Source organism: Mytilus edulis, chromosome 7 (assembly GCF_963676685.1).
Source record: "Mytilus edulis chromosome 7, xbMytEdul2.2, whole genome shotgun sequence".
In the NCBI taxonomy this organism is placed as follows: Eukaryota; Metazoa; Mollusca; class Bivalvia; order Mytilida; family Mytilidae; genus Mytilus; species Mytilus edulis.
The window spans coordinates 59,232,397-59,259,417 of NC_092350.1; the positions used below are offsets into that span (position 1 = coordinate 59,232,397).

General features: G+C 32.1%; 1 protein-coding gene across 1 annotated transcript; it reads left to right on the top strand.

Moving 5' to 3' along the window:
* Positions 1–1,026: 1,026 nt before the first annotated feature.
* Positions 1,027–21,635, top strand: LOC139481917 (perlucin-like protein). The gene is made up of 4 exons (XM_071265465.1): positions 1,027–1,651; positions 2,266–2,351; positions 3,769–3,865; positions 21,190–21,635. The coding sequence occupies exons 1-4, from the start codon at positions 1,330–1,332 to the stop codon at positions 21,402–21,404; spliced, it is 720 nt and encodes a 239-aa protein (XP_071121566.1). The 5' UTR covers positions 1,027–1,329; the 3' UTR covers positions 21,405–21,635.
* The last annotated feature ends 5,386 nt before the right edge of the window (positions 21,636–27,021 follow it).

Genomic DNA, 27,021 nt, shown 5'->3' on the forward strand with positions numbered 1-27,021 from the left:
ATTGTGCAAACATTGTGTTTGCCAACGATAAACATTGTGTTTGCCAACGATATCATATAATTGATTAAAATTTAAAGAGAACATATACCAACAAAATACACATATAATTCAATAACTATGCATTCATCAGTTAAAAGAATCCAATACAATAACAAACAACATCTGCAAGTTTCCATCAAAATTGTACCATATAGCGTCATTACATGAATTGAAATATTTTGAAAGCAATTACAAAACACACATTGACGTAAAAGTCTGCATTTTATTTGTATAGGCGTCATCATAAACAATTAAAGAACACAAACATATACATTTTACCAAAATGTCATTCTTTACTGCAATAAAAGAAAGTTAAAAATAACGTCGATCAAAAAATAAAATGAAATATTTTGAAATATAGTTATAATGTAGAGCAGATAAATATTTTAGAGAATTCACACGAACAGTATAAAACGTAGAAAATATTCAATATTTTGTTTGTTTACACATTGAATTACATGAAAAACAAAAGGTATACATGATAGTAACATATGTTATTTATTTAGAAATACATGTTTTGATAATTCTGTAACATTGTTTTCGAAGCTGTCGGTCCTAGTTCTGATTTCGTTAAACCTGATCTGAGAATGATGCTTAACATTGGTGATAACGTGAATGATGTCGCTGTGGTTTTTCTGTAAACTATAAAAAAAAAAACTGTAAACAAGTGTTATTTGGTGGTTTGGTTAGAAATAAAACAAAAAGAAATCCCGTGTTTGTTCTATCAACACATATACATGTATGGCAGTTGTTTTTCGTTCGATTCGATTCTTAATAAAGTATCAAGTCCTATTTTGTCAGCTTTAACATGTGTTATTGACTTCCCCCTTTTTTGAATTTACATTTGTGACCAATACTAGTGTTGATATTTTTTTTATCGAGGAAATCGATAAACATTTCGATGTTAACTAACTCTTTTTTTCAATACGATACATGATATATTTTTATTGGTCCTCTCCGCGGTAGTGCATATGTTAACCTGTTCTATTATATGATTTTTGTTAGAAATCAAATTGATTGATTTACACTGGACTTGTATTTTCAAACATCGTTTTAGATATGACTATTTGGAAAGCATATACTCTAAAGATCTTGGGTATCCATTTAATTTTAATAGAATCGAACAAGTCAATGATATACATTACAACATTCCAACAACATGTAATAAGGAATTATGAATTATTCAAACTTCCGATAAATATTAAAGCAATTTGATTGGATCTTTTGACCTTTGCTGCATATTTAAATGTTGTTAAGCATTCAATTGCAACACTTCGACTACGTTTTAAAATGAAGATGCAAGGTTTCTTGTTAATGATTTCTATGATTATTTTATCTACACCACCAACTTACTGTGCCATGAGTGCTGTAAACCAGAAAACAAGTACTTTCACAGTCAAAAATGGAGAAAACATAATGTCGTCGTGTAACACAACAGATGTCTTTTCAAAATCCGAATCAGCGTGCGGAGCGAGGTGTGTATTACATGATGCATGTTGTGTGGCCAGTTTTTCTAAAGAATCTTTAATATGTCGTCTCGACATAAGTGAAAACTGTTGTGTAGCCACCAACACTGCCATCGGTTGGAGCGTTATGACAAGAAACCAGCACAGTAAGTTCAATGAAGTTTTAATAACTATAACTGATAATTCATATAATAAACCTCATCAACCAGTTCCCTCTTGTCTCTGTCTGTTTCTTAAGATTGTATAACATGACAATTTATTAGTCAACATTGTATGTATATTTCATGATATGTTCCTTACGTCGTAACTACAATTCCCTTCAAATAAGACTATTTACCGGACGACCAGTGCCACATGTGGAACATATTCTGCTTACCTTTCTGGAGCACCTGAGATCACCCCTAGTTTTTAAATGAGGTTCGTGTGGCATATTCTTTAGTTTTCTATGTTGTGTGTACTATTGTTTGTATGTTTGTCTTTTTCATTTTTAGCCATGTCGTTGTCAGTTTTATTTTCAATTTATGAGTTTGACTATCCCTTTGGTATCTTTCGTCCCGCTTTCATATATTTCATATCTTTAATACATGTACTTAGTTTATCAGCAATACGTATTCTTAAGTGAATTAACGTCTGGTAGATTTACAATGTAATAAGTGACTGTCGAGCTGACTTATAATTGCAAAATATTCAATTGTCTAAATAACACAAATTTATAATACAAAAACATTAACCCTACAATCTGATGTTTCTTTGTTTAAAGTTCCAGCGACATGTGCAGGATGTATCAGCTTTGGCAATTCCATGTATTCTATAATTGGAGATTTGACAGAATGGGAGAAAGCGAAAGTAAGTAAAAATAGTGTAGGCTTAGAGCATTGACGAGATACCCTTAGGTCATAACACTCTTTGCATATGTTTTTGAAATGAAAAAAAGGAATTTATGTATATGTTCTGATCATTTATTGATTTTAATGAAGTTATTAATAAATAGACATATATAAAATCATCTTAACAATGCTAAAAAATAATGGGCAACTTTATCATAAAATATCTTATTAACAGGCGTATTTCTTCGCTTAATGAAGACCCTTCTTACTAGAATATACAATAAGCTTGTTCTTCTCCTTTATACAGAATTGGGATTCACATATGCATGATATATAAATAAGACGATGTGGTATGAGTGCAACTCTTCATCAAAGTCTCAATTTGTAAAAGTAAACCAATATAAGCCAAAGAACGACCTTTAACACGAAGCTATAAAGGGTCTCAAACATGACAAGTGTAAAATTATTTGAGGGGGCTCGCGGGTCTAAATCAACTTTTTTTTTCTAATATAGGATTTTCCTATGTTTTTCTATGATTAAACTTTATCTTATACCTAATGGAAATATAAAATAAAAATATGGGGTCACCGTTCATTTAATCTCACAATCTGCCTCCTAAAGAAGCATACATATTGTAAATGTCCTTTTTTTTCTGTTGAACTTATAGGAGAAATATCGGTCATTTGTTGTTGGTAATATCGAAATAAAAAAAAAACTAAATTACAGAAATCGCAAACATTTTACAATTATTTAGTTTATGTATAGCTTGCTTGAAAACGATCATAAAAAAATATAGGTCACCGATGAATTAAAAAAGATATTCAAATTTAAACGTCAAAATATGACATTTTTGCACCAACGGGAGATAATTTGGAGCTTTTTCTATGATATGAACATTTTAAAAATCATCTGTGGCCAAACCAAATCGATTTTCCTTGGTGATTTTTGTACCATATTATAAAGTAATAACTAATTGTGTAATAAATACAATTTAAAATGAAAAAAACAAATGTTTAATTTTTTGTTGCTTTTTTTTTTATACCCGCGAGCCTCCTTCAACAGGAAAACCAACGGTCTACCCTTTATAAAGATCGAGAAACGAGAAGCATGTATGAACGACATCATCAATCAACATCCAGTGAACTTCAAGCTTCTGTGCAGCATGTTTAAACGTTTAAACAATAAAAAAAAAACACTGAGCGATGTTTACATAAATGAACACAGCGTGAAAGTCCAGCACCCAAATTGTACTTCTTTAAACATAGCTTGATATAATATAAGGAATGTTTTATTTACTCCTAAATATTTAATGTTGTGTTGTTGAAATCTTTAATTGTAAATATGAATACATTTACATGTGAACTATTATAGTTTTTTTAAACATTTAAAAAAATACTATATTTTAAATAGCTTTTTCTCTAATAAACACGATAAAGGTAAACTGTAAATGTATGGGAGGTAAACTTGTGGAAATGGAAACATCAGAAGAGAATGAGTTTATTAAGAATGAAGTGAGGACACTGAATACTGGAGGTAATTTTTTTATATTTAAGTGCACATACAGAAACGTATACGGTTGACTTCAATAAAATAGCACACCGACCCAAAAAGAGCTTAAACGTCAAGACCCAATATTCATGTATAAACAATCTCTATACAAAAACAAGTTTAAAACTTCAAGATTAACATTGTACCTTTTGTCGTTTTCATCAACCTATTAACCATATTAGACGAAGAGGAAAATGTTTTCATACTGACTATTAAATTCCAGTCTCAGATTCACTGTTCGAAATAAAAGATAAGACGACATTGTTCTGTTCTAAAAGGAATAAAATGACATATTACCAGTGTTTTGCAGTACAATTACTTGTGATGCCGCGCCCAAGCAACGACTAAATAATACCAAACTAGAGATTAATCAAAAGAGATTTGCGGTTTACATCAGCTGGACAGCAACAGCAAACATAATCAAAGCACCAATCGGCATACACCCTTTCAAAATTTTTTCGCTTACCGATCCTAATATGCAAATTGAAGAAAGACTATAACCACTGATTTTCTGAAATTGAAAGGGCAGTAACAAATTATAAAACAAAACACTAATTCCATGATGGGAATTGGAGAGACAAGTGCACGACCACGATAATAACTTGTATAACGGAGTACCATTTCTTTCAAAATGATATTTACAAAAATTGTGGATATCTAAGCGTGGCAGCATATATACGATACAATGGACATCAGCACGGTCTATAATACTAATTAGGGTTGTTAACGGGTTAAGCATCGGAAGGACCGAATACCAAAAATGCTAACCGGTTAACCGGACGTTTTTTTTTCAATTTTAGTAGATTTGAAAAAAAATGTGGATTGAAATCATTAATAAATTTATTTTATTTAGAAATTATTTGACAGCTCAATTATCCAGTATATTGATTGCTATGGGTAATTCATAAAACATAAAATTAATTAGAACTTAGGCAACTTGTCTATCAGCTCGGGGCTAAAACTTAAGTAAACCTAATTAGTATACAAGTCTTTTTAAACTGTAATTTGAAATCAGTTATTCTATATAGAATGTAAAATAATAGATCATTTTATTTTAAGTCGGGTTACATGAAAATTACAAACATAAGATCTGTAGAGACTTTTGCCGACACATTCCAAGTTTTCACGATCTCCTTCACAATTTTATTTTTTTATTTGATATTGCGCATACACCTACATCTGAATGTGCAACCTCCATATCGTTCAAGCTAGGCTTTGTCATATTTTAAACGAAATGCCAACTAAATAAATTGAGAAATGCAAAACAACGTGAATGTCATTAATGTCCTATACTTGATGGTTCGAGTTTTCAGACATTTTCAATTCGACGAGATCAAGATGGTTTTTTTTTTTTTCAATCTGAAGCTATTACAAACGCCATAGTAGTTGGATTATACAAAAGTCAACCTTCTTAAGGAAACCTCACAGACAAGCCTTATAATGCCAAAGGACAAACTTTAATTCATCGTAATATAAAATATATTTGAAGGCTGCAACAAATAAGGCCGTCACACATCATCTTAAACTACCGGTTAACCGGTTTATCGGTCGAACGATTATTCCAGTAACCGGTTAGGCAAAACTGTATGATGTATAATATTGTTTATAAGCAAATACGTTATTAGATTTACCTAATATGTATATCCAATAGACACTATACAGCTTAGTATAACATTTATACATATATTATACAAATTATTAAAAGAATGAAGCGGATTATGACACAAAGACCTATTCAACAAACAAATCCACTAGGATAAATAGGTCTTTCCGCTTTTCCGTAGAAAGACCTATTTGCTTTTTTCTGATTACTATTAGGTCCTTTAACCTTTCTGTGGAAAGACCTATTGCTTTTGTTCTGATTATTAGGTCTTTCTTTCTTTCCGTGGTTTTAATCTGACAATTTTTTTCTTCACCAAATTCCTTCGCTGTTTTGTTGTTTCGCAATATGTCGCTCAGATATTTGGAATTTGATAATGAACAGTTTATTCGCTGTTGAAACTGACACCGCGTAAAAAACAATTTTCCGTGTAGGAGGCACTACTGGACGAAAAAACGTCTGTCCATACCAGTAACAGTCGTTCTAAGACTGATAACGTTTGTTAAAGTTGTAACAGTTGTTAAATTTCACTGCTGCAGTTTTTTTGTAACTGTCCCAACTTTAAAAGTGTTTGTCTACAACATAAATCGACTGTAACAACGCAAGAAATAACTGTCACCGTTATTAAAGGACTGATACAACTATTTCAAAGTTGTAACAGTTGATTTACAACTGTCCCAACTCGAAAAACGTTGCAACAGTCATAAATAAACTGATTAAACGCCTAAAGAGTTGTCACAGTCGTAATAAAACTGATGCAACCATTTGAAAGTTGTAACAGTCATTTAAATACTGTACCAACACGGAAAACGTTGAAACAGTCATAAATAAACTGTTTAAACGCAGAAAAAGTTGTAACAGTTAAAATATGATAGCTACAACCATTGTATAGGCATAGCTAATTTATAGGCGTAGCAACTTCCAAACATTGATCTTCATGTACACTTTAAAGTCACGGATACAAAATGTCTAACAGTCAGGGATATAGGTTCAATTATTTGTAAAAAAAAAATTTACTGTGTGAAATATAAGGTTGTGACAAAGAGAAACAACTATCACTCCAATGTAATACATTAATTTTAGATAGATATTGATTTAAAAAAAAAAGTATTTTGAAATATTTGCCGCTGAACACATTTTTGTATTCCTCGGTTATTTAGTGAATGTGCTGAATTTATATATTTTTTAACACTTCCTCGCCCTTATCTCTTCGAACCAATAAAATCGGAACCAGCACTAGATATCTGCAATTTCACTAGATAAAAGATATATCTACTAACAGAAAAATCGAAAAACGTTACCCAATATATTTGTTACCAAATGTATCTTTATAACTGAATTAAAAGTTGACAATTTTTATATCATCTAAATAACAATTTAATTATTTTTCTATTAAATTAGTTAGGTGTAAAATCATGCATGCATACACGGTTGTTTTCAATACCCGTAGTTTTACGAATCACATCACTTCATAATAACGCTGAATATACATGATATACTCTAAACCTAGCGCGGAACTCCTAATACACGCACTTGTCAAACTTATCCCCACATAAAACTGCTTTATATTTTCTTGAGGGCTTATTTCACACACTAATTTTGGGGGGCTACATTTCTTGTAAAATTATAAATATTGCCGTATAATCATTTTGACTTCTATACATGTAAAAAAAAATCAGACATTTAACACATCTTTTGCAGCTATGGAAAACAAATCTTAAATCTATCTGAATTTAATTTATTTTATTTTACCGTATTTTATTTTTGAATAGGTCAATATTAACTCGACTTTGTATTGTACATTGTACTGAATGGTCTATTTGAAGTTCAATCGTATAATTGATACACGTGATACAGGTAAATAGCACGTCAGCATTCATGATTGAGGTAAAAAAAATATTATCACTCGCGAGAAAAATTCATATTTTCACCGGATTTTTCATTGTTTTTCGCAAAGAATTTACCATACATAATTTATGTAAATACTAGTAGATGGACGTACTGTTCAAGACCCGACAAAATAACTAGCGCAAGTGAAAGTTCAAATGTTCAAAACATTAAAACTCGCATTGTTTAAGACAGGGAAATCAAATCTTAATTCTTTTATTTTTTTCACATCACTTTTTAGAACTTGATGTATTCTTTAGACTCCGGTCTTATTAAATTCTAAAGACTGACATCGGATTCTCTTGTGTGGTTTCAGTTGATCAGATGTACTAACGTTTATTCAAAATATTTTCCCATTTCAATTGTTCAAATTCAAATTATTTAATCCCATAAATGCTTGTACAATAATGACATATTATTCAATCAGTAAAGAAAACTAACAATGTTACTAGATAGATAGATAGATAATTATGTACAGACAAAATTTTGGGTCCCTTTATATTTTTTTGTTCGGTGTGAGCCGAGGCTCCATGTTGAAGGCCAAGGAGCTGATCCAGCCATTTTAAAAAGGAGTTGTTACTAACCCAGGACAAAGGGGGGTTCCAATTACATGTACCCATTCAAATGCCTTGATCGTCCAAAAAAGGGGGGTTCAAACCCCTGGAACCCCCCCGCCCCCCCCTGGATCCGCGCCTGAGGCTATACATTGACCTATAATGGTTTAGTGCGTCATACATGTATGACTTTGTAATGCTTATTGTGTTTATGGAAAACAATGGGAAAATGTTGCTTAACATCTTGGGATATATATTAAGAAGGCATTTATTCAAAAGCAGATAGAATTGATTTGTAGAAAAACATGAATATTAAAGGGCAGATGATCAACTATTAAAGTACAAGTCTTTGATTAACCACAACAGACAATATTATATTTGTCATCACTGACGTATCAATGTTGCTTTTGTATACAATGTTTGTCTCTAATATTTAATTAACTTTGCATTTGTATTCAGATATCGCAGATCAAATTTATTCGTTCATTGTTTAATCATACGTTTTTTTGATTGAGTTAAGTCTGCCAATTGATATTTTATCGTATGTTTTTCTTTGTTGTGATGTTATGCTATTGTTTCAGAAAAAGGGAGAAGGTTTGGATCCATTAAAACGTTTAATCCCGCTGCAAATGTTTGCACCTGTCCTAAGTCAGGAATAGTTGTCGTTTGTTTATGTAATATACATGTATATGTGTTTCTCGTTTCTCGTTTTGTTTATATAGATTAGACCGTTGGTTTTCCCGTTTGAATGGTTTTACCCTAGTAATTTTGGGGCCCTTTATAGCTTGTTGCTCGGTGTGAGCCAAGGCTCCGTGTTGAAGGCCGTACTTTAACCTATAATGGTTTACTTTTTAAATTGTTATTTGTATGGAGAGTTGTCTCATTGGCACTCACACCACATCTTCCTATATCTATGGTATAAAAATCCAACTAGGGTTTCTCATCTGAACTTGTTTACACGGTGTTACATTATCTAATATAGCTAGGCCTGTTATAGGTTTTTCATTATCACACTTATGGGGAACTGATTTTGCTCATTGTTGAAGGATGTACAGTTACTAACAATTACATCACTTCACTTGAAGTTCCTCCATCGTTCAATTTTCATCCATGGAGATCCCCGTCTTGGTTTACAGTTGATGGTTGTCTTATTGAAATTCATACCACATCTCCTTATTCTGGTTATCATACAGTATACATGTTATACCAATGTCCCAGGTTAGTGGGAGGGTTGGGAACTCGCTAACATGTTTAACCCCGCCACATTATTTATGTATGTGCCTTTCCCAAGTCAGTAGCCTGTAATTCAGTGGTTGTCGTTTGTTTATGTGTTACATATTTGTTGTTCGTTCATTTTTTAAAATAAATAAGGCCGTTAGTTTTCTCGTTTGAATTGTTTTACATTGTCTTATCAGGGCCTTTTATAGCTGACTATGTGGTATGGGCTTTCCTCATTGTTGAAGGCCGTACGGTTACCTTAAATTGTTAATGTTTGTGTCATTTTGGTCTTTTGTGGATAGTTGTCTCATTGGCAATCATACCACATCTTCTTTTTTATATGTTATACAAGACTAAAATACCTAGTATTATCAAATGAATTATAACAATTGTTAATAGTTGTCAGACTTTTGTTATCAAAAAGCAGCTACTGTACATGTGTATAATCAAGATGTAGACATGATCACTGGTGTCAGATGTAAACAAGAGTGACTGTGCAAATGCTGAAATGTCATCTCTGCTTTGCCTACATGTATGAAGGTTTTACTACATGTACAAGTATCACATAAACTTTCAATTTTCATTAACCTTTGAAAATGAAGTTGCAATCAAATTAACCATGCCAGACAGATGATGTACACCCTACAAACTGACATTCCATACCCATGATACCCAAAATTTAGTGATTTATACTGTCTGTGAAATAGACTTAACATTCGTAACATCCAAACCATGAAAACTAACTTATGAATATCCAATAATATGCCAAAAATAGTGATCCTATACATGTAGTTTATACTGTAGCATCTGAGAAACATTTGGAAATAGATCAATCCACAAAAACTAAGCATTGTTCAATGAACCATGTAACTGAAGTAACCTTAATCACTGATCCATGAAATGAAGTCAGGATCAGGCCAACCCTGCCTGACAGACACTGAGACATGTACACCTTTCAAGATACCATAACAATTAATCCAGTAACTCAATTAATATACATACGTTATACATTTAAGACTTCAAGTGTATTTCACTGTGACTGTTCAAACAGTAATATTTTTTTGTAAACAGTTACATGTACATGTAGTGTACCATGAAACTAGGGGAAGTGCAATGAACAAATCAATAACAGAAACTTCATAACATAAGGAAGTATCCAGGCATTTCAGCTTCTAAAATGTATCTGGTGAAGCTTAAATACAAAACGGTACGCTGTAGCCACTGCCAGATCTAGATTGTAATACATATTTCTTGGCTTGCATGCATGTACTTCAACTTTTGTTGCAGGAGGGATAATAAAATTATACTTTAATGTACGTGCATGGTTTATTTGTTTCAAAAACCATGAACACTTGGCCACTAACATGACTAATCATGCTAATTAAGATTTTTATTTAATTCTAATTCAGACTTTAATAATTTAAGTACAGCAAGCAGTCATTTGACTCTAAACAATTGACACGGACTGCACGAGACCCTCATAGTTGGTTAAGATCTTTTTACACACCCTGGACATGCTGGCAGGAGTTAACAATTGCAATGCCAACATAAACTTCAGATGTACTGTTTTGTTAATTTCACTGAAACTAGAAATTCACATTATCCATATTGTTATTATATTAAAATGACTGATTATTCACTAATTAAAAGTATTCATGAATTCAGATATGATGCACTATTATTAGTAGTATTCACTGAAACTATGCATTTTCATTATTCCAAATTGCTATTTCAAATGAATAGTTATCCTGGGTATTCATGGAATTCAGAAATAATGTACATGTATGATTGCACTATTAATATTCACTGCAACTACGAAATTTTGTTATTCCAAATTCACAATTGATTATGATAATCCAAGGTAATTAGTCCTCCAGTAATGTGGTCCTCCTTTAATACAATTTGTAATTTTCCTATTTGCACAAGGCACAATTTTCTTCTTGTCCAATTTAATCAGAACATCACATTATCATCATGGAATAATGCTGCACGCCATATTCATAATTTCCAAACTTCCAAAGACAATAGATACCTAGCATTAAATAATGAATTAATCCATTGTTTCACAATTTGCAGCTATACAGCGACTCGGTGACATCTATATTTTCTATGCATCAAAGTGCACATGTACTAGCAGGTGTCATATTCTATTAAAGTGGGAATCATGGTCAAACCAATACATGTTCAGTATGATTCTACAAAATAAAATATACATTTAGACTCAAGTACAGTAAATGTTTAACTAATAATAAACATATAATACTACATGTATATACATTGTGCAATAATAAGAAAGTTAATTACAATAACTGTATTTACCTAGATAAAACTAGCACTTCTCATTTGATTGACCAAAAAATTCTAGCACTAATACAATTCTATAGTCAAGTCCCTATTAACAAGAAAAATAAATCTTTTAAGGGAGTCTAAATTCTATATAGTCAGGGATCTCCATGGCCTGTTTAACGATGGCGCCCCACCATCGTTCAAATGTCTTGCGCCATCGTCAAATGACCCGCGCCATCGTTAAATTGTCTTCCGCCATCGTTCAAAACTTCATCGTTTTTTGTAGCCCGTCGCCATTTTTTTTATCAATAATAATCAATTGCATATAATTGCATAACCCTTAGGCTTTTTATGTTATAATCCAATACAGTTCTAACGCCTGAGGGATATACGGATTAAGATCGCTAATCACTTGTACCTGAGCTTGTACAGGTAGATCAACAAACCAGACAGGAGAATACTATCTGAGGATAGACGATCCATTTGTCGAAATAATCAACTAAGTTTCAGCAAATGATTATGATAATTTAGATTAAATAAATAAATTAATAATCCAGTAACAAAGAAAACAGTTTAACAAGTCGAACACGTGCTTTATTTTGACTTACGCAATCAGTATCCCCCTTTTTTAAGAAGTACAAAATAAGACGCAAAACGGTAAATATTATTTCATCGCAAATAACTCGAGTACTGCTGTAACGATAATTTAGAATTACTTTAAAAGTTTAAAAGTAAAAACTTAAATATTTCCTGTAAAGAAGTATCGTATCGTAATTCCGAATTCCGAATTCATTTCGTATATTACAATCAAATTGATACATCCGCGTTTCCGGTTTCTATTCAGACTCGAAAGATGCATGTTGCACAGCATCGTCATTAATAACCTTTTTATTTGGCAATGTTTGCTTTACAAATTCCTTTATCCTTTTACATAACCCGTACGAATCGTTTTGTTGTTGCTGCAAATCAGCCATACCGGTAATGGGTTCTGAATATGACAGTGTCAATAAAAAATAAGCTCAACATCATATGATTTTCAACCCCCATAACAATTACCAAAAATACAAGAAATCTACATGGGGACCTTCATGACAGCTTTTGGTCATTCTCGACTAAGGGGGACCATGAAGACTTGGCATTTGAATGGTTAAAAACGGCAATAAATGAAAATATTGATACTTCTAATTCTATGACAATTCAAATAAATATAATTTAAATAAGCAATGAATTAGCATGTTCATCATTCCTTGTATGGAGGGATACAATACTTTCGATCGCGCCACACTGTACAGCGTAGACACGGTTTGTAATGGTGAAAGTTCCTCCACCGTTCAATTTTCATCCATGGAGATCCCTGATAGTAATGATAGTGTTGTCTTTTTTCCTGCATTAATGATTTGTTAAGTGTGATTGTGTACTTTCATTGAAGGGTTACTGTCTCATTGAGGCTCACACCATACTTTTTTTTATCAATTCTTTAAAGTCAGACATCATGGACATATTTATTTCTCTCTAAAACACAACAGGTTATTTCTTTTGTTTATTTTAATTATGTTTATGATTTAATATGAAATATATTGATACTACAAACATGACAAAGAAAAGTTTAAGGAACGAAAAAATAAAATAAATAAATGCCCTGGTACTATATACATGTAGATGATATTGACTTTACCTTTGTCCAGTGCATATAATGAATAAACCTTTGTGATGTAAAAATATTGTTCCAAGACTTAACCATCCCAGTTAATGTTTTAAATCCTTGAGTTTAATAATTTTTACATCTTTTGTGTTACCCTGAATTCTTTTTACTTATTCATTTGTTATAACAGCTTGCATTAAATAATGCTTTGCAGCTCACTTTTTTATTTAATTTAGTTATTTACCCAATTTTATTTTAATAAATCAATATTCAGATTACTTTTAAAATTTGCATTTTAATATCCAAAATAATATATATCCTGCTGTTTCATATTTTTCTTAAATTATAATTTGTTTTGAAAAAGTTTTCAAAATTTTGAAGAGGACAATTTTAATCATGATAATTTGTGAACATTAGGCCAATTAAAATTAATTGCTAGATTTTCATCCCCGCCCGCCCCTCTGAAATCGTCCCGCCCCGATTTTTTTTATTTAACAAAAATACGATTTCCGGATTTTATCATGTCCGTTACCGGGAACCATCGATAATTTCGTTTCATTCAACACTTCCTGTTTCAAATTTCGTTTTTGTATTTCTCCGAGTAATCTAATAACGATATGATTGAGTCGACATATTCTGCTTCTCTATTATGACAACATCCACCGAGAATAGAGATTGATAACGAGAAGGGCATGAAATATTCGAGTAACAAGTAAAACGCCTTGTCATTTAACGCAAATTGCGGTAGTCACAAGTGAATCAAAAACCGTGTTTTTTCTTTATTTATACGATGACTTTGTGTCAGGAAATTTGGACTGTAAATGATATCCAAAACGCAAGAATCGTAGAACAAATTGGTACAAAAAACATGACTGGATTAAAGAAATTGACACAAGCACGAATTTGTTTGATTTATGACCGTATATTGAGAAAAAAAAGTCGACAAACACGCATTTAAATTCGCTGTTGTTTTTGTTGACAAACAGCAAACACCCTCTGTAACTGTCCAAATACCCTCAATTTAGTCATTAAAAAACTACTTTTTGGTTAAGTTCATGTTTTACATCACATAATTACTTTCCACACTGAGTTTACATTTTATTTTGTACTCATAATACTTGTGTTGCATACAATTGTACCAATACATTTTATTGATTTTATGTGGACTACAAACCATTGCTTGGAAAGCAAAATAAATTTGGTGTAGGTCTAGTCCAACTGAAGAGAGCATTTCTCTTCCCAATGATGTATACTATAAATAGGTTTCTAAAGCGGCAATTACATGTATAACAGTGGTTGCCAATCAGGGATTTTTATTTAAGAGTTTAAAAAATAGTGTCAGATTCCTTATACAACATGTATATACATTATACAAGCTTGTTTTCCACTAGCATATACCCCGCGGTATGAAGAACTTGTGACAAGGGTTTCATATGAAATAAAATTTAAAAAATAAAATCCTCCCACCCGCCGCATGTTTTTCAAAAAATTGGATGAAAATCTACTAATTAATTTTAGTTGGCCTTATTATAAAATTGTATCATTATACCAATGACAGATTAAATATCATCCCCCAGGGCAATAAACTATTGTGTCTTAATTTGTATATTAGCTAGATCATGTATATAAGAATTTCTGATTATTACCTAGATCCCATATCCAGTGTTAACATCCTGATTATTACCTATTTTAATGTCACATTTGCATGGTCATATTCAGTAAATACAAATATTTCAATTGTTAATTTTGAATTTGAATTAAAAAAATTTGTTTTAGACTAAATTAGTAGATACAACACATACAATGCAGTTAACACAGTAAATTTTATGAGAACTTACTGGATAATACTATATCTATAAAAAATATTTTGAGCTTCATAAAATACTTTAAAAAAGTTTATACCATGTTAACATAAAAAAATATGCATACAGATAGATTTTTTTGTTATGTTTTCCTGACATATTGAATGTTTACATAAAATAATTATCATGATTATGTAAAAAATGCAAAAAATCTGCAGTCGTATGTGAATGCACATGATCAAAGGAGATGTGGGATATATCAATGATGCATCAACCCAACAGTTTAATAGGCAACAATAAAGTAACCAAAACACAATGGAATGCATATCGAAAAATATACATGACTTATGATTAGAAGGTCCTTAATCATTGCGGAATAAATATAATGACCATTGAATGTTGACTGCTGTACCCCTATTTTTGACATTTTTACCTATTATGTCTGTTTGTTTTGTTCACGCATCGGTGACTATATAATGGAATTTGATGCGACTGTCATACAAGTGAGAGGTTTAGCTAGCTATAAAACCAGGTTCAATCCACCATTTTCTACATTTGAAAATGCCTGTACCAAGTCAGGAATATGACAGTTCTTGTCCATTCGTTTTTGATGCGTTTTGTTATTTGATTTTGCCATGTGATTATGGACTTTCCGAATTGATTTTCCTCTGAGTTCAGTATTTTTGTGATTTTACTTTTTACTACTTGTAAGTTAGATACAGTACATGTATGGCACAAATGAATTTTGAAAAACAATGCTAACCATGCTAACAGGGCACAATTTATATAAAAATTTCACATGAAAATATATAGTTTGGGTTCAAAGTATTAACAAATTATAGTGATTTAATATAAATTCTATGTTAAATCTAAAAAGAATAAAATTATGATGCTAGCTTTGCTCTTTTAATATGTGTTTTTTAAACAATGTAGTACAATCATGATAAAACAATTACTAATTGAATTAGCACAATTTGTTTATGACTCTGTGCCTTGTTTCAGGAACATTAATTTAATAATATTGTTTTATTTTGATGATTAATGCTATTTTAAACCATTTTTAAAATGTTTATTCACTTTCAATGCCTGGCATATGCATGCTATTATCAAATATATTAATGTTTTGTTGTCCATGATTTGAAAATTATTTAAAATCTAAATGAAAATGGACACTTGCTAAATAAGTCACTATTTAATCTTAAAGTTAATAATTTTCTTAACATTTTATGATCAAATCATATGTGTTTGTACTATGCATGTTTTTTTTTATCGAAATCGTGACGTCACAATGCATTCTAAATAGAACAAAAACTATCAGCTGATAAAGCAAAACTAGGGAAATACTAGTAATCCAGCATAAGCATGATAAGAAACACATTTATATGGATACGTACATGTAAAGATCGGTTGGTTGTTGGTTATAAAATGTCCAGTGACAAGTATTTCATGCAAATTTATGACCCTAGTTAGCAATACATTAACATACAATATGTACACTACATGATGTATAGGTTAGCATGGTCAGTGGCAGATCCAGAACTTTTCATAAGGGACAGGGCCCCTGACTGCCCTTAGGGGCACGGATCCAGTCATGCTTGAGTGATTCCCTATATAATCGACAAAATTATTCCCACAAAAAAGGGGAAGATATAGAGTAACCTTTTATGTATTCCACTCAGGGTGATGTATGCAAAATAATTAAGGGAATAAATGACATACACATGATAATAGGGCGGGGGGGGGGGGGGACGGTGTGCTTCATGACTTTCAATGATTTATTATGAAGCACAACTTTAACATTGAAGCTTAAAGGTGGCTCAAAGCTTATATTTTCCCTGGAACATGCAACTATGCACGAGTGTGGTAATATAGAACGTCGATTCATAGCTATATATAGCCTATCGGAGTACGGTGCAGTCCGGTTTATCTCAATATAGATTCCGTAGTATCAGCTGATCAAGCCATTCTAAAAAGGGGGGGGGGGTCCAACCCAGAACGAAACAGGGGAGGGGGGGTCCAACTATATGTCCCCATTTAAATGCATTGGGCGGCCAAAACAAAGGAGGTTCGAACCCTTGGAACCCCAACCCCCCCTTTTGGATCCGCCAATGAGAACACATTGTAAGGTCTGTAAGCCGACAAATGTGCACATTTTCCCTTCAAAATTATGAATCCATGATTATTCGATAGACATGCTTTAAAATATTGATAATTTCTACTCACCGATTGTACTTTCCAGCTCAGATTATTGAACATGTGGTCTAACATCTGTAGTTACCTGTGTAAAAATATAGTTTGCCGACCTGAGGTCCCGGTTTTTTTGTTTTTTAGCCGACAAAAAATTAAAGTGGATAAATCGTTTACGGTGAAGAATTGTTTTCCGTTTTTAATGAAACTTGACAAATTTTACTAATTATTTTTTTAATCATCGGAAATGTCCCTCTTGGTGTAATTCGAATTAAAACGGGTTTATTATGCTGTACAATATTGGTAACTTAGTCATAATCTTTAAATTTATTTCAGGTACACCCTTGTACATTTTTCTATTGCGCAGAATTTATCAAATATGAATTTGAATGAATCCATTATCATCTTCTCATTCTTCTGCAATAATATTAAAACTCTATTTTAAACGAAAGCTTCTGGTTTTTAAAACCAGTTATGAACGAAAATGTTATAAAACAGATATTATAAAATAAAAAGTAAGGATATCAAAAGGATTATTTAAAGTCAAACGCACATGACTGTCAAAAATGAACGGACAATGCTACGGCAATAAATGGAAAGCGACAAAAGACAAACAACGATCGCAAAATAAGTGAATAAACAGCAAAACAAGTTTACAATCGCACGATAGACGATAATTGTATAAGTAATGGACTATTTCACAACAAAATCAAATCTTGAGAGCCGGGTGAGACGTGATTTTTTTTTACACTGATGGACTACCGTTACGCTAAAATATTTGTATTAAAACATTTACCGACTGTATCAACCTATGAAGTGTTTGTTTTAAACATTTAACGACTGTGTCAACCTTTTATAAGTTGTAATAAACATTTAATGACTGTGCCAACCTTTAGAAAGTTGTAACAAACATTTAACGACTGTCCCAACTCTAAAAACGTTGTGACAAACATTTTTTGACTGCATCAACGTCTGAAAAGTTGACACAAACAAATTTTACCTGTCCCAACTATTAAAAGGTTGGGACGGACATTATGCAACTGCCACAACTATTAGAAAGACTGTAATAAATAGATTTTGACTGTGACAACACCGTAAACCACTGCAACAGTTCTGAAATGACTGATGGTAGAATTTTTTGACTTTCACAACCCGTAGAAAAGTTGGGACAGACATAAATGAACTGTTGCAACGAAATATGACAGATTTGACAGTCATTACTTGTCTTTTACAGACTAAGACAGTCGTACAACGACTGTTACTGGTATGGACAGTTGTTTTTTCGTCCAGTAGTGAGGTATCTCCGAACACTGTTTTCCTTGTTATCGCTAAAACTTTCCAACCGTATAAAATTGCGACAAATCTTATTGACCAAATTGTTCGTAATATCCTCAGGATGTGCTAATTAATTTTGACGGAAGCTATCCGGAGACTCAATATGAGAGTTATTTTCCCTTATGCATTTGATACAAACGATATGCACATGAACTCATAAATCGTAAGGCGCATCAATCTATAGTTTGTTTATTTGAGGTCCTTGGGTACCGAACTTAAAAAATGAGATCAAGGTCAAAGGTCAAGGTCATGTTCTAAATTTTGACATTCACTTCAAACTGTTTTTACTCAGAAAAAATGTAGGGGTGAAATTTAAAAATAATGGGATCAAAATGTTTGTTGCGACACGATTAACTTGGAGATTTTGTGTCGTAATGTTATACGTCATTTTTTGGGGGTTCTGTGCCACAGAAATGGAAAAATGAACAAATTAGCTAATAATAGCTCCAAACTTTAAATCTATTATGATGCGTACTTGTAATTTATCCTTGTTAATCATTCAAGGCCCACACCTCTTGACCCCCTCCCTTTTTTTTTTGATTTTCCATTTCTGTTCTATTAAAAAAATACCAATCCTTCTTTTTTATGATCAAACATCTTTCTTGAAAACAAATCTATTCCTGCAAAAAAAAAATCTGCTTCAAATCATAATTTCTGAAAATTAATCGATAAACGTTTTGTTAAATTACTATTTAACCCGCATTATTTTTTGTGTGCATGCAATGAATGAGTAGACCAGTGGTCAGTGATTGGACAATAGTTTACCTGTACAATAAATCGCGAAAATATATTTTCTGTTAGCAGTATAAAGTACGTGCTGTCTGCTTGACGTTCCAATCTCAGGGAATCTGGATAGAGAAATTAAAATCAATGACGTAGAAATCCCTCCAAAGGTAGTAAAATCCTAGAATAAAATTTCTAGACATGCTTTTGAAAAGAAATATGTGTTCCCGTATATAAGTGTACTTAAAAAGCATACAGGATCCGACATCAATGACCTGTAAATGAAAGACAACTAAATCCGTTTGCACATTATTAATACATATAGGTGCGTTCAGGACGAAGTCTCTCTCTGCAAAGGAATTAATCTTTCTGTGTATATTGATCAGCTTCATGACGTCACAATCACACCAACCATTCGGTGCAGCGCCTGCTACCTCATTTAATATAGGGGTTTTCCACTTTTCGGAAAGAATCAAAATTTGAACAAAAGATCCATGCAGGTCAGGTCCGATTTCCTTTAAATACAAGTTTGAATACAATGCACACACAATTATATTAATAAGTAAATAAGTCACAAATTCCGGAAAGCACTATAAAAAAAGAACATTTATAAAGGAAGATGCAAGGCTATTTTTGGAGGCCTGTTTAAATCCTTGCAGGTTCCACTATGAATATAACTAAAATGCTGCACAGATCCGTTTTTTTGTGTGCTCCTAGAGGCTAGGTCTCAAGTGTTTGAACACGGGCACTAGGCTCTCAATGGCTTTTTAACGTGTTCTTGGAGCTAGGTCTCAAGTATTTAAACACGGGCACTATGCTTTCAATGCCCTTTTTACGTGGTCCTAGAGGCTAAGTCTGGAGTGTCAAAACACGGGCACTAGACTATCATTGCCTTTTTCACGAGCTCCATGAGGCTAGGTCCCATTGTTTAAACACGTGCACTAGGCAATGCCCTTTTCATGTGATCATAGAGGCTAAGTCTCGAGTGTTTAAACACGGCCAGTAGGCTCTCAATATTTTTTTCACGTGTTCCTAGGTGCTAGGTCTCAAGTGTTTAAACACGGGCACTAGGCTCTCAATATCTTTTTCACGTGTTCCTAGGGGCTAGATCGTAAGTGATTAAAGACTTTTTTACACAAGTTTTATTGGCCAATAACTTGTGTAGCCAAGACCAAAATTGTCTTATTACGTTTTATTCAACGTGTTTGAGCGTTTCAGTTTGTAATTTGAAAACACACTTTTAGTTTTGAATATTCCTCGGAGTTTGGTATTTTTTTTTTATATTAGTTGCTGTTTCATAAATATGAGTAAAGTTAAAGGAATATGCGTTGTACGTCAATATTTCTTAAGTACTACAATCTGCATGGTAATATTCTAGAGTTCACATAGCTAAGATCTCAATCTATAAACTGTATTAATACCAGTATTCTATTAATTGTATTCATTAATTTAAACTTCATATATCAATATAACCTGGATAATAATAGTCTTTTATTTCTGAAACTATTTGACATATTTCCCTTTTCTTTTTAAAGTTATTAATCAAATATATTTCAAACAATAAAAGAATTTGTTAAGAAAAATCAACGCTCATACATGTATACAAATTATATATTCTGTGTTCAACTCAGATAAAATTGCACACTGATTCATTCTATTTAATTTCTATTTTCAAAGCTGCAATGAAATGATTTGGAACCCAGTTTGTCTCATTCATGTCTGTTCTTGTTGTTGTCCAGATAACATAAGATGTTTCAAGGTCTATTTTTGGCCTAGGTAGGATTAACGTATGAAGGTCCTTTCGAACATTTGGAATGCCTAGCATAAGATACACAGAAAAAAATGGTCTGCACAAAATACTTGAAAGTGAAAACAATCAACCAGCTGATGCTAATCAAAAATTGCAAATGCATTCAACAGCGAACTGATACGATATGCACAAGACCTCACCCACAAAAATATTTTGTAATGATGAGCAGTACTGTAGCCTATTGTAGAAAAAATAGTTCCGTTTTTCCAAAACTCATTACGCATACATTATAAGGACCAAAATACAAATATTTCATTTTTTTCAGTCCAAGGATACTGGATCGGTGGTTATAATTTCAACAATGATAATGACTTGGAATGGATCAGTAAACCTTACCAAGTAATGGCATTTAGTGACATGAACGGAAGTCAACCCGACAAGCCACTGACCGAGCTATGCATGATGATTTGGAAAAGTTTTGATTTTCGCTGGGGTGATCATTCTTGTAACAGCCAGCTTTCATATATATGCGAATTTTAGAAGCAATAAAGTTAACAATTTTGAACATGTACTTGTAGATAGAAAATTACAATTGATGATATCAGTCATGTTTGTACGATGATAGACGAACACGTGATTCTATTTAAAGCAGTTAAACTTTTGATATTTGGTAAATTATTTCCTGGCATCTTATTCTGTATATCAAAGCATCTGCTATGCATGATTTGTTCGTTTATACAATTAATCATCTATTAGTTTAAATAGATGTGTTCGTACAAATGAATTCCTTCAATTTGTTTTCCTTTTGAAGTCACATTTGTTATGTATGGTAAGTGTTCAAGAGGTGGGATTTTAATATGACTTAAATATTTTCTTAGTTAAGCAGGTAGCACTTCTTGTAATACTTTGAATCGTTTAATGCTGACAAAATGTGTTTTAGCAATTTTGTTAAATAGAAGTTTCATATAACATCTAGACAACATGGATACATGTTTAATTGACGCTATATGATACATGTACAAATATCAATATATAATGTTTTATATTTTGTATTTTTGTCATGTTTGCATTTGTTTTTTGTTGATGTGCTTTGTCTATAATTCAATGATGAATGTTGTACCCCTATTTTGACATTTATACCTATCATGACTGTTTGTTTTGTCCACACATCGTTGTCAATATAATGGAATTGTATGCGACTGTCCTACAAGTGAGAGGTTAGATAGTTATTAAATCAAGGTTAATCCACTATTTTATGCATAAGAAAATGCCCGTACCAAGTCAGGAATATAACAGTAGTTATCTATTTGTTTGATGTATATGAGCTTTCGATTTTGCCTTTGATATGGGACTTCTGTTTCGAATTTTCTTCAGAAATTTTTAAAATTTTTTTTTTTTACTTGGTAACTGTTTGATAATCACATTTCGTAATTATTTTTCAGGTGATCGGTATATACATTTTGATTCTTAAAGTAAAATACACAACTGTTACAAAAATGGTCTAATGAGATGAGGTCTATACCATAATCCACGTGCAATTAATCATAGCTCATACGACTTAAATTTTCATGATTAAGATGCCGATTTCAAAGCAGATATATAGTTCGTTAAATATTGATAAAATTTTCTTATAATTCATAATTATTGTACAAATTGCCCATGACAACTAATCATGCATTAATTCTAAGTTGTCAAACGTAATTTGAGTGCATTCAAAATGCTTAAAGGCCGGTAGCTGATGCATTTGTTTGTTTGAAGATATCTGTTGATTAAAGATCGCAAGGATGTCATGTGAATACATTTATTGGGCTTCAAGAGCCACATTTGCAATAAAGCCTACAATGTCTCCGCTTTTCATAATAGAAAAAATAAGTTGCGTCATGAGGAGATAATGATGAAAAAAGTAAAATCTTGTCCGTATCATGCTCTTAAATCTGTTATTGCTATCAGACTTAATCATATTGCTTTATTTTGTTTTTCTGATACTTATTGCTAACCTTTTTTGATTAGTATTGGTATGCCTTGTAAGCCAGTTAAAAGTTGAAAAGACTTTAATGTACATTCTTGTTTTTGTAAACTATGCCGACGACTCTTAATAAAGATTATTTAGTGAATCATTTATTGTTCTGATATATTATATCAATGGATCACATACACGTCGTTAAAGTTTTGAACTGAGACTGTTTGCCCATTGTTGAGTTGATTGATTAGGAAGGCGTAGCTCATTGTCCTATATTACTATCATTAGATGCATCCAAACGAATTGAATGCAACTGAAGTAATTAAATTAATCGTATTCAGACAACATACGATTAGATTTGCATATATACTGGTAAACGCAGATTTGGTATGATTGCCAATGAGACAACTCTCCATCCAATCACAATTTGTAAAAATAAACCATTATATATCAAAGTACGGTCTTCAACACGGAACCCTGGCTAACACAGATCAGCAAGCTATCAACATGATAAAGGGCCCCACATATGATTATTGAAAAAACCGTTCAAACGGGAAAACCAACGGCCTGATGTATTGATGAACTACTGATCAATACGTATGCACTTTTCAAAGTTCTATTCATCAAATTAAACACTAAAAGAAAAGATATAAAGTAAAAATATGTATGTAACGGACATTCAATCAATGAAATAAACAAATTGAACGATTTTCTTAATAAGCCATGTTTATGTACAACACTTATTCCGTCATTTAATAAATGCATGTCGATCTGTCGTATCATTATAAGTTAATGTTGGAAATCTTGGTTCTATAGCTTCCTTGTCAGCAGCAACCCTCTATCAACCCTCTCCCCATACGGGGTATATATCTCCCAATTGATACGATATTCCCGTGCTTGTGTTTCCTTTTTTTATAATGAATTTTCTTTATTGTAACAAATAGACTAGCACAACATGTATGAACAAAGGTGTACAGAATGGGATTTTCACACAAATAAAGGCAACAGTAGTATACCGCTGTTCAAAACTCATAAATCAATGGACAAAAAACAAAATCGGGGTAACAAACCAAAACCGAGCTAAACGCATTAAATATAAGAGGAGAACAACGACACAACACCGAAACGCAACACACACAGAAACGGACCTAGCATCAGACAAAACACCACGAGAATAACAAATATAACATGAAAACCAAATACATGAATTTGGGATAGACAAGTACCGTGCCACGTCTTATCACAATATCTCAAAAATAAGAGGAAACACAAACGACTCAACGTTAAAATACAACACACAGAGAAACGAACAATAATATAACAATGACCATCTTCCTGACTTGGTACAGGACACTTTTAAAGGGGAACAAAAGTGGTGGGTTGAACCTGGTTTTATGGCATGCCAAACCTCGCACTTTAATGGCAAAGTTAAATATAACATTGAAATGACAACATAATATTACAGGACTACAATACAAATAAATAGGAGAACATATTAAACAAAGAAAAACATGATTAATAGATTAACAAAAAGCATAAGGTTTAAAATTCAATACGCCAAAAACGTGCCTTGTCCACACAAGACTCACCAGTGACGCTCAGATATAAAAGATCGAAAGTGAAAAAAGTACAAAGTTGTACAGCACTGAAGATCAAAAGTTGAAAAGGTTTCGCCAAATACGGCATTGTTTTATGCCCGGGATAAGAACATTCTTATTATATAGAACAATTCATGCTATTGCAAACAGTAAATTAGAAAAGAAGTATTAGATAATAAAACAACAATTGAATATATATGATGGTGCAATAGTAGCTTCAAAATAAATAAATATCTTATAACATTGAAGTCTTACTTGTTCTTGCGATATGCATAAGTGGTGTTTCAATCAAATTTTAACATTTATTATTTATTCTATGATAGGGGCCCAGGGACTCCAGTATTTGTTATATTCTCCTACAGAGAGGATTTTAAATGAAATGTATTTTTCTAAATTCAAGTGTTCCTTTAAATAGTTTTTTAAAGCATTTAAATTTGGCAAAACTTCTTGTAGTTTTGTTCGGTAAATGTAGTATTTTGAAAAAAGAATAATCCTATTTTTAACAAAATTCAATTTAACATTTTCTAAGATACCAAATAAAATAATCATAATATTCAAAGGCAGCTTAATATTTGTCATTTCAAAAATCGAAATGTTTAGTGCATGCCAGAGACTGGCGACCATCGGACAGCTCCAAAATAAATGTTCTATGGTCTCTGGTCCTTCTTTACAAAATGTACACATGTTGTTACTATTTATTTTCATCTTGTAACATGTGTAAAGTAGTAAATTAGTTCCCAAAATTCTATGGATAATTCTATATTGGAACCAGCTAAGCTTAGTGCTTTTACTATATTTTGTATACGAAGTGTGTATTTTTTCCAGTTAATACCAGTCATATTAAGATGGTTCTCCCATTTTTCCTTTGCAGCAAATGTAATATATTTTTCATTCAATATGTTGCACATGTCCTTTGAACCTTTTTTTGATTAAAAAAAGATACTTATGTTAAAAGGTAGTATTGCATGAATTTTTCTCTCGTTTACTTCAATATTTATCGTGTTTAACCACTCATTACGCGAGTGTGCTATTCCATAATAATGTAAAATATTTGGCCTAAATTGATATAATTGTTGGAAATTTTGAAATGACATAACTTTGCCCTGGTCATCTAACAAATCTTGCACTGTCCAAATTCCCGCATTTGCCCAGTATTTATAGTAGACTCTTGAACCACCAATTTTAAAGTTTTCTACCTCCCATAAAGAATAACATAGAATTTCATCAATACATCTTGGTTTTCTAATTTGATTAAGGGTTTTCCAAGCATCAAAAACTTCTTGCCAAAATTTATTTGATGACCTTTTAATAGGCCCAATATAACTTATTTCAATAAAATTTATTTGCACCACAATAGAGACTAATCTCACCCACTTTGAATTCGAATTATACAAACGTCTCACCCATGTAAGTTTTCGTCCCTGTATAAACGCTTTTAAATTTAGCATTTTTAAACCACCCTTATAATAATCTTGACATAAAAGATCTCGCTTGACCTTATCTGGTTTACTATCCCAGATAAAAGCATACATTTTATTTGTTAAATTAAGTAACATATTTTCATCTGGACTAGGGATAGATAGAAACAGATGATTTAATTTAGCTATGACCAAAGTTTTTAAAATGGTAATCTTTCCAAAGGAGGTGAGATACTGTTTTGACCATTTTTTTCAAAGTGTTGTCTATATTATCTAAAACTGGCCTATAATTTAAATTAATCATTCTATCTAGGTCGACTGAAAAAGTAATTCCAAGTAGTTTAAATGTACTGGAGCCCCATTTCAATTCCCACTTTACACAAATTGATCCTGACTATGTTTTTTGCTACCTATCCAAAAAACACTTGTTTTTTTCTATATTTATCTTAAGTCCCGAGATTTCAGCATACAATTGGAGAACACGAAGAGATGCATCTAGCGATTCTGGCGAGCCATCTAATATCAAGGATGTATCATCTGCATATTGAGAAAGTACAAACTCTGTATCATCTATAGTAATACCCTTTATCTCCTTACTATTTCTTACCAAAATGCCTAATATTTCTGCACATAGCAAGAAAATATAAGGCGATAAAGGATCTCCCTGTCTACAACCTCTCTCTATAGTGAAGAATTCTGACAGACAGCAATTTTGTGTCACCGCAGCTGTTATATTGTTAAAGAAGGTTTTAACCCAGGATATAACAGATTCACCAAAATTAAAATATCTTAATGTATCATAAAGAAATGACCAAGATATGGAATCGAATGCCTTCTCAAAATCAATCAGCAGGAGAATTCCTGGAATATTATTTTCTTCAGTAAAATGTAGAATATCATATATCAATCGACAATTTTCGCCTATATATCTACCTGGAACAAAACCAGTTTGATCCGAGCTTATTAATTTTGACAAAACAGATTTTATTCTCTCTGCTATACAGCTTTATGCCAATTTATATGTAGAATGTAGTAAAGTAATAGGTCTCCAATTTTTAAGAAATTGTTTTGATTTACCATCTTTTGGAATACATGTAATCACTCCCTGCCTCTGGGTGACAGACATTTGGCCCTTCCCATACCCAAAATTTACAGATCTAAGGACAAATTTACCAATATCG